Raw genomic sequence first — 14,846 nt, 5'->3', positions numbered from 1 at the left:
CAATGTATCAATTGTATAATGTATCAAATACTAATTCTAAGTATTAACACTCAGACCTTATATTATGTATTGTTTTTTTTTGATAGCATATTTTTAACCAAGTTTCTCAACTTATGACTGTAACTTACAGTAAATTTTGAGTGATTCTCTGTTAATAACATAAGAACTTTATGTTAAAATAAAACTTCTAAAAATATGTTACACTTTTCTGTAATATCAGAAATTTATAGTTCTTTGCATGCAAATATCTAAAGTTCAAACTAAAACTTTAGTATAAAGCATGAATCCTGTTAAATGTCCTGTTCACTCAAGGTAAATAACATCGATTTTAAGTCTCAACTCTCTTTTAGGAACGCATTACTATATTGTGATAATACTGCTTCAGGGTGATCGCTATTGAGAAGTACAATTATTTAATTAACAGTAATTATAAATATTATTATTTAAACATATATTGTATGAGAATAAATCTGTTTTGAATAAAAAGCAATGGAAATAGCGAGGAAATTTTTATCCTAAAAGATATATTTAATCAAATCAATTCTTGACCTGATCATACAGTTGTTTCGACTGGCCATTATAATCGTAATAATAAAAAGACTTATGATAACAGGAGAATAGAGATAATATATGTTTTACTAGAATTTCCTGAAACAAACTTATAAAGTATCACTGAAATCGTGTACTACTGGGGAACTTAATTCTTTTATCTACGAGTATTATGCGCTAATTTCAAAGTGAAACTCAATACACTTGTCGTAGCAGATAATCTTAATTAAGGTGGTTAGTTTAATTTAATTGTTATACAAAAATTTTATTAGTTCTAGAGATAAGCACTACAAAAGTTACTCTAAATAGCCAAGCAAAATGCTGATAATGAAATTGACCACCGATTAGAAAGCAAAATGTTTTCGTTAAGCAAAGTGTATATATTATTGCTTCTGTTTAGTCTGGCTTTGGGTGCTTCTCTTAAAAAGAATATAGTGCGTTATGATGACTTCAAGGTTTATAAGATTAAAATTCAAAGTCCAGAACAGTATGAAGAGATCAGACAACTTGAATCCAAATATAACGTGAGTCACTGTTTACATTTTTGTAATCACACATACATATATTATATATACATATATATATACTATCTATTTATTTAATGAAAATTTTCAAATTCCTGTAGTTAAATTTTTGGAATGAAGTACGTCGATTGGAAGATGATTTTGATATTATGGTTCCACCGCTTATGCAGGAAAAATTCGAAAACTATATGCTAGCAAAGAATTATAGCTACGGAGTTAAAATTAAAAATGTACAAAGGTAATGTCAAAAATAGATAATATTATTGCCATTTTTGAATCTGAAAATGTTATTGTAGCCTCTAAATACAATATAAATAGGAAGTTAGATTAGGTTTGGTAAAAGAAAAAGAGGCACAAGTTCTCCTCAATCAGCTATAAAGCTCTTTTGACTTCAAAATTCCTTGTTATGGTGGGTTATGTTAGAAAACGCCGGAAGTATTGTTAAATGCGAGTATCTGGAGAATACTAATGCTAAAAATATCGCCGAGTGTGTTGAACAGAATAGATGTTGTGTCGCCTTTTGTACGAGGATCGGTAGACAAGTACTACTGGACAAGTACAAGAGGTAGGAAAAGCTTGGCCCCATGCCGTCCTGTAATCCAGTGCCTTGTTAGAACAAATATTAACATAGATACTTCTGAATGTGACTGGCAGGGGCAGGAATTGAAACAGAAGTTCCCATAGAAAACTCGTCTAGTCTGGTTTGTTCATCTGCGCACTCAATCTCCACTATATTGAAATATTCTGGAACTCAAAAGGATTTAGGATTTACTAATCCCTAAGTCCATAGAATAGATTCCAGCTCCGATGCCTTTATTTATCTTAAACCCATCTGTGTATATCGCTATTTTCTCTTCCGTTAAATTCAGCCCTACCTCCCATTTCTCTATTGAGAGAGTTCAAGTGGCAAAGTTATTATCAAAGTATGAACGAGAACATAAGTGATCCTACATATTATTCCAATCAAATAGATAGTTAATACTAAGTTAAGTATCTAAAGAATTAATGTGAAGATATTGCAATGTAAGTTGTATATGTATATATATCACTAAACTGTTTACGATATATATTCAATTTAAATGCCTGCTAAGCTATTAGAATTTTCGATCGTTTGTAGACTAAAACATTACGTTAAGCTCTAACTTTTCCAAATATACAAATTATAATAAAACTAATTTTATACTTGACAACCCCCACTAATAATGTACTCAAAAAATAACTCCCTCTTCATTGTATTTATCATAATAAAGTAGTAAGATTATAATAAACTCACATATAATATAATAGTTATATTGAATTTTTTCTTTTTCTTTACTAGCTTAAAAGTCCACTTTAATTATATAATTATAATTGATTATAATTAATTATAATTAATTATTTAATTAATATTAGGGTTTCAATCCATAGAGCTACTTTTATTATTACATAGCTATTCTACAGTATAAAAAATAAATAAAATATTTACTATAGTATGTCAAGTCTATTGAAAAACTATATTCGATTACGTTATTTCAAGTCTCAATAAAAATTCAAATATTTATTTCCGATAGATAAGAATTTTTCTATCAATAGTCGTATATATGTCATTGTACTCCTCTAAATAAATAGAAAAAATGTGTTTCACATCCCATTATTGAAAAATTTCGAGAAAAATCAATTTTGAACTTCTATATTTTTAATAATCAATCGAGCGATGTATCAAACTAAAAGATTAAAAAAATAATAAAATTGTACATAGGTATAAAAATGGCATACATTGTGACCGAAAAGTTTCCGGTCACAATGTACAAACGCAAAATTCTTAATCTTCATCAATATTTATTTTATCTCCTTCAAAATATGCTCCATTAGAAGCGATACACAAATGCCAACGTTTCTTCCAATCATCAAAACATTTTTTATAGGCGCTTTCCGGTATGGCTTTGAGTTCCCTCTGCGAATTCTGTTTTTCGTCTTCTATGGATTCAAAACGCGTTCCTCTGAGTGGTAATTTGAGTTTGGGAAACAGGAAAAAGTCACACGGTGCAAGATCAGGTGAATACGGTGGCTGTTTGATGGTATTTATTGAATGTTTGGCCTTAAAATCGTTGATAATGTTGGCTCGGTGCGAGGGAGCATTATCGTCATGAAAAATCCATGAATTATCCTTCCACAATTGAGGCCGTTTACGGCGGATAGCTCTCACGACCGATGCCTAGCTCTCGTGCTATCTCTCTAACACTCACATGAGGATTTTGGAACACGATTTCCTTTGCCTTTTCAATGTTTTCGTCGGTGGTAGAGGCCGAAGGTCGTCCAGAACGCGGCATGTCTTCGACGGTCGTACGACCGTCCTGAAAGGCTTTGTACCACTCATAAACTTGAGTTTTCGATAAAACTGATTACCCATAAGCCTTTTGTAGCATTCGCAACGATTCTGCACACGAAATTTCGTTCGAAACACAAAATTTGATGCAAACTCTTTGTTCAATATTTTTTTCCATTGTTTTTTCGCAACGCACTACTGAGGGGAACTGGTTTCAACAGCTGTCGTAAACGAACTGTCTGACAGATCGCGCTCATTTTTGGCATAGTAATTAAGGACAGTGCTGCCAAACTACATAAACTTAAAATATCGAAAAATATACAGCGCGCGAATTTTAAATGAGAACTTCCGAAAACCTTTCGGTCACAATGTATATACTAAAACAATTAATTTTTTAGATTATTGATTTCATAGGTTTATTTTTATATATACATTTATGACACCCTATACCTCGATTAATATTAAAAACGTCCACCCTCCATCTTATATACGATTATTTCAACAACCAACAAATCATCTCTTTCGTTTAAGCAGTTTAAGTCGAAAATTCCTAGTATATGAGGTATATCATAATATGATTTATAAAAACACTGTAGACTTACACATGAAGACCACATGAAGATTATAGGTGTGGTAGGAATTGACTCCTGTTGACTCTGTCATGAGGAGACGGAAACATCAGAACATGTTCTATGCAACTGCCTAGCGGTGGCAAGACGTAGACTCGATTACCTTGGAAGCGGGATCTTAGTCACAAGTCAAATAGGTAAAATTAAGCCCACAGCAATTACAAGATTTAGGCGCACAATAGATCTTTTAGTCGGGTGCTTTAATAGCCTATTACTTAAATAATAAAATAATAATAAAATACATTTTCTTTACACTTAGCTTAATCGATGCTGGAATTCCATCTCAACGTTCATCACGCATGGATTGGAAGCAATATAACACTTTGGATGAAATTAATATTTGGTTGGATGAAATTGCGGATCGTTATCCTGACATAATAACACCTTTCAGTATTGGTAATTCTCATGAGGGACGCAAAATTAAGGGTATAAAAATTTCCTATAAACCTGGAAACAAAGCAATTTTCATAGAGTCAACCATACATGCCAGAGAGTGGATAACATCGGCTGCTATAACATATGTGATAGACGAGTTATTGGTATCAAGAAATCCTGCTGTACGAGATATAGCGGAAAACTTAGATTGGTACATCATACCAGTATTGAATGTCGATGGTTTTGTGTATTCACACGAAGTAGTAAGTGGCGATTAAAAATATTAAAGGCAATCTATACATATTGATTTACATTTTATATTTCAGAATCGAATGTGGCGTAAATCACGTTTACTATCAGATCCAGCTGGTACATGTTATGGTACTGATCTAAACCGTAATTTTGACTTTTTATGGATGAGTAAGACTTTATATTATTAGTTTAAGCGTTGTTAAAGTTAATGAATGCATTAAACACATAGGCGTTGGTGCATCAGATAACCCATGTTCCGAAACTTATGCTGGTCCTTATGCTGAATCGGATGTTGAAATTAAACAAATGTTGCAGTACATTAATACAAGTATACCCGAAGATACAATAAGAATTTATATATCATTACATTCGTATGGTCAATATGTACTCTCACCCTGGGGTCATACCGAAGACTTTCCGGAACACTACCCGGAGATGATGCATGTAGCTAAGGGTTACGCCGATGCGCTGTATAGACGTTTTAATACTGTATTCACTTATGGTTCGAGTTCAACAACTTTATGTGCGTTAAATCAATGAAATAATTTGTGTTTATTTATTGTGTAATTTAATATTTTATAATATTACAGATAAAGTTTCTGGTTCTGGTAAAGAGTGGGCATACGGTGTTAAAGGTATACCAATTCCATACACTATCGAATTACGTGATAAAAGTGAATATGGATTTTTATTGCCACCAGAGTATATTATACCCGTTGGTTCTGAAGTGCTCGATGGTTTTGTAGGTATGGTAGATGCAGCTCGAGAAGTCAATGTTATATAAGGAAAATATTTCGAAATAAAATATAGACGATTTTAAATTTGCAATTAAAATGTTTTCATTTATTTAATTATTTTATTGATTACTTAAGTTTGATTTGAAATTTAACACATTTTTACTAATCCAATAACATCAATTTGGTTCCTGTTGAAAAAAATTTTCTTATATAATTTAACTCTTGGTGATTTCAAGTTCAACATGGATGCAAGATTTGCCCTGTTTAGAGAAAATTCAAATGAAAAATAATATTATATTCAAATTCATAAAATTATATAAAACCCAGTACTTACAGTATCGTGTTGAACCTCTGAATCAATAACAATATTACCCTTTGCCATGCTAAGCATAGCCTTGTATTTTGACAAGTCAACTTTGTGGTCGTTAGCACAAATTTTTTCCTGTAAAAAATTATTTATAAAACATATATAATTATATATAAAATCATATTATTTACTTCTAATCAAAAGAAAATAATTTAAAATATTTATTCATAACTATTGGCGGTAACTAATATAAACAATGATTTTTTTACAATAAAATTGCTTAAACATCTATTAGAGATCTTAGAGTTTCTGTAGAAAGAGGTCAACTCAGCATTCAAAAGAATAGACTTTACACTGACTAATGGTCATGCTCCAGAAAAAATAGTCGAAATAAAATATTTGTGTTTTATCCAATATTCTTCTTTTTCTTTCTGAAAACTCCTCGTGGAGCATAGGACCTCAATATCCCATCAGATCTCATAAAGTTATAGAGGTGTGTTCCACATTTTTGTTTTTACAAAAAGCGAAAACTTTTATTCGAAAAAATATATGGACGATGTTCTATGCTATAATCTTTGCGAAAAATGAAGCAACTGTAGGAGATATAAGTGAGGAGATATAATCTTCACATCCGTACTAGTTATTAAATATTTTATGTATGATGTTATATAGATCTAATGAAGGGATGAAAATTATTGAGAAACATGTATTTCATTTGGATTACCATTACACCTTTGATTGATATTCATTAAACTAAAAAAAAGAACTGAATTTTTGTCTACATATACAGAATAGTACTATTAAATAGAAGTCAAAGAGCAAGAGTAGCAGAACGAAGTAAAGAGGATGGCAAAATATATATATGATGATTTCTGTTATTAGTATGAAGAATGGAACTTGAGCAAGACTTATATATAATCGTATTGCTTTTAATAAAGTGATAAATTAGAGGAAATATAAAAGCTAGTCAAAGAGTATTATTCTATAGTAGTTTATTTATGACTCATTTCTTTGGAATTCGTCAGCCCAAAAATATGGAGCTATATATAAAAAGATAATAACATAAGTTTTTATAGAAGAGCAAATTTAGGAATTTACAAAAATATAATTCTGTAGACTTATATATGTATAGCAGTTATTTTATTGAAATCTACTAATCCAAATAGAACAACACTTTGGTATGAGTTGAGAATACATAAAATAGAGTTAAGCACGCAAATAGTGGTATTGAGTATAAACAGATGAAGTTAGATTTCGATAGATGTAGGCACCCTTATCAACGTTCAAGAATAAAAGAAATCCAGGATCAAGCTAAAGAATTTAGCAGGGCAAAATATATGTTTTATAGATTTTTTTTTATCATGCATTTTAGCTGAAAGATATAGTAATCGACATAGTCGTGTAAGGAAAATACAAAAGTTAAATCAAACAAAACATACTTAATATAATTAAAACGAGAAATCGAAAACCTATCATATTTAAGTACTTGCAAAAGAACTCAGCCTAAAAATCAAGCAATTTAAAAATAATCAATTCAACTACTACCTATCTAACTTAAGTAATGATCGTGCTACCAACTATTCTCTCTGGAAATGCACACGAAACCTTAAGCGACCTTTAGTACACAAAGCTCCAATTAAAAATCACGCTAATCAATGGGCTAAAAGCGATGAGGAAAAAGTGGAGGTCTTTTCCGAACACCTGTCAAAAGTGTTTTCCATAGACGAAAACGTTAACAATGCAGTAATCTGCCCTCCTAGGACAGCACATTCATCATGTATTCCACCAACCACCGAGCTTGAGGTAATGATGATTATTAAAAATGAACTTAAGCTAAAAAAACCCCAGGTTATGAATTGATAAGTGCTGAAGTTTTAAAAGAAATTCCTGCAAAATGCCTAGTTAAAATTACGAATATATTTAACGCTATAATACAGATGCGAACCCTTCCATCCCTGTGGAAAGTATCTGAAATTATCATGGTACATAAGCCAGGAAAGGATATTAATGACGTAAGTGGTTACAGACCAATAGCACTTCTGCCTGTACTTTCAAAAATATTTGAAAAAGTCTTACTGAAAAGAATCCTTCCTCTGATTGAAAGTCAAAACATAATACCTTTACATCAGTTTGGTTTTAGGTGCAATCACTCCACCATAGATCAAGTCCATAGGATTACCAATGTAGTAGAAAAAGCTCTTGAGGAAAAAAAAATCTGCTCAGCTGTGTTTTTAGATGTGTCGCAGGCTTTCGATAAATTCTGGCACTCCGGATTGCTTACCAAAGTAAAAAATATTCTCCCAACGGAGTATTATGACATAATCTCCTCTTACTTATCTGATCGTTACTTTCGAGTAAAGCACGGTGATACCTATAGTAAACTGCATAAAATTAACGCTGGAGTTCCGCAAGGTAGTGTCTTGGGTCCTCTCTTATATCTGATTTATACACACGACTTGCCAACGAGTGCAACAACGTTCACAGCAACTTTTGCTGATGATACTGCAGTCCTTGCAGTTGGAGAAAGCGCAGTAATAGCAGCTAATAATTTGCAAAATAGTATGGACAGTATAATTGCTTGGACAAAAAAATGGAAAATTAATCTGAATAAAGAAAAATCAGTGCATGTAAATTTCACAAATCGAAGCATCAGTCATATACCTGTCTACATCGATGAAGCACAAATCCCTCACGCGAATACTGCGAAATACTTGGGTATGACTTTGGACGCTAAACTAAGATGGAGCGAGCACATAAAAAAGAAAAGAAGTGAATTAGATCTTAAATTCAAATCGTTGAAATGGTTAATCGGCAAAAAATCAAAACTATCGCTTTTCAATAAACTTGTACATATTATACAAACAAATGCTCCAGCCAATCTGGACATATGGAATACAGCTATGGGGTTGCGCAAGCAGAACACAAATTTCCATCATCCAAAGATTCCAAAATTTCATGCTACGGAGTGTAACAAACGCGCCATGGTACGTGAGAAATTCTGACTTACATCGTGACCTTGGAGTGACAACAGTACAGGAAGAAATTCATACCAAAGCCAAATCACACCAAGATAGACTTAGTTGTCACATAAATGCTGAGGCGCATTTACTAGCGACAACTGAGCCAATACGCCGTCTAAAGCGCCGAAAGCCGTGCGATCTTTGGGCTTAAATCATTGAAATATAGTACAATTAATTTATTATTGCGTGGAATCGCCTAATCTATTTAAATTTAAATTGCTTGTTAGTTATCTAATAACTAGTTGCTTTATGTCTTGTTTTGTTTTATTTATTGTTCTTTAAAATCATATATAATAATAAACAATTTATAAAAAAAAAAAAAAAAAAAAAAAAAATATTTAAGTACTTTGACAAATCTGTTAAGGATGTAAAGTTAAGTGTTACTGTAAATACAAGTTTGTGTCTTTGTTCTTGTATATAAGAAATGTAAATCTATAAATAAAGGCTCACTTATTATTATTATTATATAGTAATCGACATCGCTATTAAATAATAAGTTAATTGATGTTACATAGAAATATTTAAATAATATAATGAAGTAAAATTAATCTTTTTTAAGATATATATAATACTAAAAGTTGTGACCGTTACGAACATACATGACACGGTATATTAGTTACGAATATAAAATGCTATAATAAGCAAAAATAGATCTTAAAATGATCATTAGTTTTTAAATTTCTCTTCTGCATGGTTATAATCTTTCTATCATTTGAATATGGATTGGTTAACGTATTTTATAGAAAAATCTGAAGTATCTTTTTGAGCCTAAAGTTGTCTGGGTAAAGTTAACTTGGATTAACATTGGATTGACATTATTGTTTTAGACAACTATTTTAAATTATGAGGTTTACTTTTTGAGTATATACTGTTTTAAAGAGATTTAAAAATGAATCGTCTAGTTTTATTAAAATGGAAAACACTATAGCTTATGCTTCGAATAAAATGTTATAGCAGCTTTTAAGGTATACTAATTTACATGTTTTTTGAAAACTTGATAATAATTCCCTGATTTGAGAACCCTAAAAATAAATAATGTTCCTGAAATAACCATAATAATACTTCCATAATTTCCGAACCCTAAATAAGTATATATTCCAAAAGTGACATTAAAAATACTTTCATAATTTCCAAACCCAAAAAAATTAATATTATGAAAATTACCCTAATAATATTTTTATTGTGTCAAAACCCTAAAAAAAGTTATTATTCTTAAAATAACATCAATAATACTTTCATAACATCCGAACTCTAATATAAGTAAGTGTTCCTAAAATAACCATAACAATAATTCCATAATTTCCGAACACTAAATTAAGTTAATATTCACAAAGTACCCTAATAACATATCCAAAATTTCAGAACACTAAAATGGATGGATTTACATCTCAACTTTATAGAGCTGTAAAGCTTTTAATGGATTTATGTAATTTCAGTAAATTCCTTATTCTATGTTATATAAGTTGATTATATTGATATTCTCACCTCTGGTACTGGACAATTTGGTGGAGCACCAAATAGTTTTAACAGGTCCTTTGCTTCATTTGGTGCCTGCTCAGCCATGGCACACATATCGTGCTTACCCTCCTTGATAACAACGCCATCTTTTGTTATTTTGAATTTCGAAACTGCAGTATTGAAGGCTTTATTGACAATGCAACCGGTTGGCACCAATTCACATTTCTTGTTCAATTTAACCGAAAAATCCGAGTCAACAGTAATGATACCTTCGGGACCAGCACAATTTTCCAATTTTAAAATTTTTGCTTTATAACCATTCTGGAAATAAATAACGATGGAAGCACTTAAAACCTGGAGAGCACACAAATCATCCAAGACGACTTACACAAGCGAAGGCAACATCGGCTACGATGCCAACGATTAAGAAATTCAACAAATATTTCGAAAACATTTTTCACACTTCCTATTAGCACTGATATCCTTGATCACTTAACCGGAGTTTTCAGTATTTGACCTATTAACACAAGCCTCAACACTCTTCAATTTGGCATTTCTTCTGTGGTCAACGCTTTTATATGTGCCCACAAAAAGTGTGCAAACATTTTAGGGAAAATTGCCTTGGGCAATTATACCGAAATTATGCGGTATTTAACTTCAACGATCTGAGATTGTTCGGGTCAATTGTGCACTGAATGTAGTGTTGCTCAGCACTTTTTTCGAAATTAGTCGCTTCGATTGAAACTAGCCATTGAATTTATATAATAAAAAAATCGAAACGGCGGATTTTTAATGTAAACGAAACACGCTAATTAGTTTTAGAAATTCGTTTGATTTATTTCAGTTATGCGATTAATACTTTTGATAATTTTTCTCATTAATGTTATATTAAATATGATCGAGCAAAACAAAAAAAAAGAAATGCTAAAACTCAGTTCCATTATAAACGCAATATTAACGATAGTTTTAACATGAACCTGTCATTTGAAAAGTTCTAATTACATTGATATTTTATACAAAATGCAATATAATGTGAATAGTTAATGATTTTAAAAATAATAGTGATATTTCTTTTTTAAATAAATTTCTTCAATTCTACTCGTATAAGTATTTTACAAAAACATGATTTAATGCTGCCATATAACCACAAAAACAACCGTCTGTCCGTCCCCGAACTAAGACACGTAGATCCAACTTTTTTTGAGAAAAAAGTCCTTAATGATATATGGCATGATTCTTATGATATATGGGAAATGCACATAATATATGTACATTTAAATAAAAGAAATTGTGAATATAATTCATATTATGGACCTTCAATGTACAAAGTACCCGAAATTATAAAATAAAATAAATAGAACAAAAATTAATTTTAATTAATTTTTTCTTGCCCAGTGTGACTCGTCTTTATAACGAAAAGAAACTATTTAAAAGTTAGACGGATTCGAATAGCAAAGAAAAGAGAAGGACAAAAATTATGTTTAATTTATTGAAATTTGGCTGACCATACAATGCTGTTTCGAGTATTGCCAAGTACTCATCATCAGTGGTCTTAAGAAATATTCGAATTTTTTAATTAGTTTATAGTCCGTATATAATTTATTTCAAATTTCAATAAATTATATAAAATTTATGTCCTTGTTATTTCTTTGCTATTCGTATCCGTCTAAAAGAAAATTTAATCCCTATCGGGGTCTAATGGCAAAGTAAATCTTAAAATTAATTTCTTGTTGGCTGATATTAATGACCCAACTTCGTCCACGAGTTCTTGAATCCTCGACTACAATCAATTCAAAACGAAGGGGTAATTTAAGTTTCCAGAAAAGAAAAATCTAACACAGATTTGAAACTGTAGACAATTGTCCTTAGTCGATCACATTTATTAAATTTTTTTTTAAAAAACTCCTACAAAATACAATAATCAACGATAGTATTTTTAAAATAAATAGTTTATATAATGAATATATTTTCTATCCAATTTTCGTAAAAATTTTACTTATACAAACGCAACAACATAGTTTCTCAAAGACCAACTATCAGACAATGACACATTGGTCATCTTCCCATCAAGTCGGTCTTTAAGATGTATATCTACAAATCACTCTAGCATAGAAGAAACTATATAAGCTATAACACAACTGAAAATTGGGATGTCTGCAGAAACTGATAATATCCCAACAGACTCCTTTAAAGCAGATATAAATACTGTGGCTGATAATCAAATGAGCTTGTTTAAAGATTTCTATCTGGTGCACTTAAAAAGTACTTTAAGACTACGGAAACAAAGTCTTATAATTAAGATTTCAAAATATGTGGATAGCAGAATATCAAAAGCCAAAATAACGTTCAGTAATCTTCGCAGTGTATGGAATTCAAATGAAATATCTTTACAAAGAAAAATCCATGTTTACAATGCCTGAGCAAAATCCGTCCTATTGTGTGAATCAGAAACTTAATTGGTCAACAGTGAAATACACGTTATATTTTGAGAATTTGGTGGCCACGTAGAATTTCAAACATGGAATTTCTTAACAAACAAACCAAGAAGATATTAACAAATACGTTAAGCATCGGAAATATAATTGGCTTGCCCACACTCTTCGAAAGCCGTACGATGAAATATGCTACGCAGCACTTCAATGGAACCTCCAACGCAACAGACACAAAGGAAAACCATGTAACACCTGGAGAACGAAAACAATTGAAACCGGCTAATCTGTTAATGAATTTCGTTATATTGCTGGCGAGAGAAAAAGTTGAAAATTCTATGCAACAAGTCTATGCTACCGATGGAGTAATAAATATACATATATACCATATTCACTAAGGCTTACTAAGGCTAAGGTAGTAAGAAAACATCAAATCAGGTTTAATAAAATAGGATAAGATAATAATTATATGTGCTGTATAAAAATATCCTACTATAAGATATTAGAGTAAGAGTATTTAATCTGCAGTTATAATGCATACATTTTTAATTTTTTTATATAAAAAATATAATACATTTCCACATTTCTTTACAATTCTCATTGGGTTGAATTGAATTACGTACATACATTTCCGCATTTCCTTATAATTCTCATTGGGTTGAATTGGATTACGTACATACGTTTCCACATTTCCTTATAATTCTCATTGGGTTGAAGTGAATTTTTGTGCAAAAGAGACCAATATACTTCACTACAGCATGATTATTTTAATAGGTTTTATATTCTGCTAATTGTGTTTACACGGGAATCCGCAAACGCATTCTTAATTTTATGTTTTTTTTTTCTCCCTCTCTCGAAACTTTGGACTGTATATATATTTATCGTATCGTAAATAAATAAATAGAGAAAGAATTATTTAAAGTAAAAAAATTAGCTGGATAAAATTTTAAGAAAATATTAAGTAAACAATACTAGAAAAACTTATACTAGAGTAGAATGAATTAAATCTACATCAAGGCTGTCTAAAGCACGTCCTCCCACGGGCCTCGTGTACAGCCACGGTTGCCACTTATGGTACTTTAGTACCAAAATTGGTATTTTTTTTTTTTTTTTTTTCGTTTGGTACTCATTTTCAAAAACTGGTACATTTTTGACGACCCATATAAATGCAACTTTGCACTATTTTATATTTTGTTCATTTATAACACTATGAAAAACACAGAACGAGAAAACAAAAAGGTCCAAAAAAATGGTACCTTTTTAAACCAATTTTGGTACAGAAAAAAATTTTCAAGTGGCAACCGTGTGTACAGCCCTGGTCTACATTTTCGTTTAATTCTAATTGGATTTAACTAGACTCTTATACAAAAGGAGAATAAGGAGAAAAGGAGAATACTAATTAAGTTTTAACTAGATTTTTCATCGTTATCTCTACGATTTTAAATATCGTTGAATTTTTCGACACTTAACACACTGGCTATTTAAATATAATACTGTTCAAGAGTTCTTGTTAAGCGCTTGTTCAGAAGTCGTAGAGCTTTTTAATTCGAAGGTAATAATCAGGTTTAAGAAAGCGATAGGCAAAATATGTCCAAAACAGGTTACATGACGTATATTCCTTTCCATTTCAGCAAATTCCACTTTTGTCATAGAGGTTATGTTAGCTTAGTTATTTTTAATAGACCAGTAAAAGTGTTATTCTGAAGATCTCAGAAAAATAATGGAAAATATTGCGGGTGTGATAATATCTACCGAATAAACTGTAAAATTTTAGTGAGTTATGAAAATTATCTTATTGGAAGAATATATTTATCTTTTTTCTTTAATAATACTGGTGCTTTAAGCTTATGGTGGGTTACCAAACTTATGTTATGTCGTATGTTGTCCTAATAAAACCCTATATATTATTACACATTATTATACTATACATACATTATGTATGTATATTATGTCTTAATTTTGACAATAATTCAATTGATTACTGATTATTATATTGTATATTACTTGGATAAATAATTTTTAATATATATTTTTAACTACTGCAAATTTCTCATATTATAATCATATGTCATTTGTTATTTACTCTATATAAATATTTATGTATTTTACAAATAATAGAATATGATAATTAAGTAGATTTATCAGAGTACAATATATACTTCGTAATAAAAAAATAGATTGTAAACTACTAAGTATTCACGCGATAAAAACATTAGTAAATGGTATTAAAATGTCATCATAACCAAAGCTTAATAGTAATA

At 30.5% G+C, this 14,846-nt stretch overlaps 2 protein-coding genes across 2 annotated transcripts; one reads left to right on the top strand and one right to left on the bottom strand.

Moving 5' to 3' along the window:
- Window positions 1-280: 280 nt before the first annotated feature.
- Window positions 281-5,475, top strand: LOC119688279 (zinc carboxypeptidase). The gene is made up of 7 exons (XM_038102959.1): window positions 281-312; window positions 950-1,073; window positions 1,175-1,311; window positions 4,267-4,645; window positions 4,709-4,802; window positions 4,864-5,157; window positions 5,225-5,475. The coding sequence occupies exons 1-7, from the start codon at window positions 281-283 to the stop codon at window positions 5,416-5,418; spliced, it is 1,254 nt and encodes a 417-aa protein (XP_037958887.1). The 3' UTR covers window positions 5,419-5,475.
- On the bottom strand, window positions 5,474-10,712 carry LOC119662494. The gene is made up of 4 exons (XM_038072125.1): window positions 10,545-10,712; window positions 10,184-10,477; window positions 5,706-5,813; window positions 5,474-5,631 (listed from the first exon to the last, which is right to left on the bottom strand). Exons 1-4 carry the CDS (start codon window positions 10,608-10,610, stop codon window positions 5,587-5,589), a joined length of 513 nt encoding a protein of 170 aa, XP_037928053.1. The 5' UTR covers window positions 10,611-10,712; the 3' UTR covers window positions 5,474-5,586.
- Between the last annotated feature and the right edge of the window lie 4,134 nt (window positions 10,713-14,846).

The sequence above is a fragment of the Teleopsis dalmanni genome, chromosome X (assembly GCF_002237135.1).
Source record: "Teleopsis dalmanni isolate 2A chromosome X, ASM223713v2, whole genome shotgun sequence".
NCBI lineage: Eukaryota > Metazoa > Arthropoda > Insecta > Diptera > Diopsidae > Teleopsis > Teleopsis dalmanni.
This window is presented reverse-complemented; position numbering and strand designations above follow the sequence as displayed.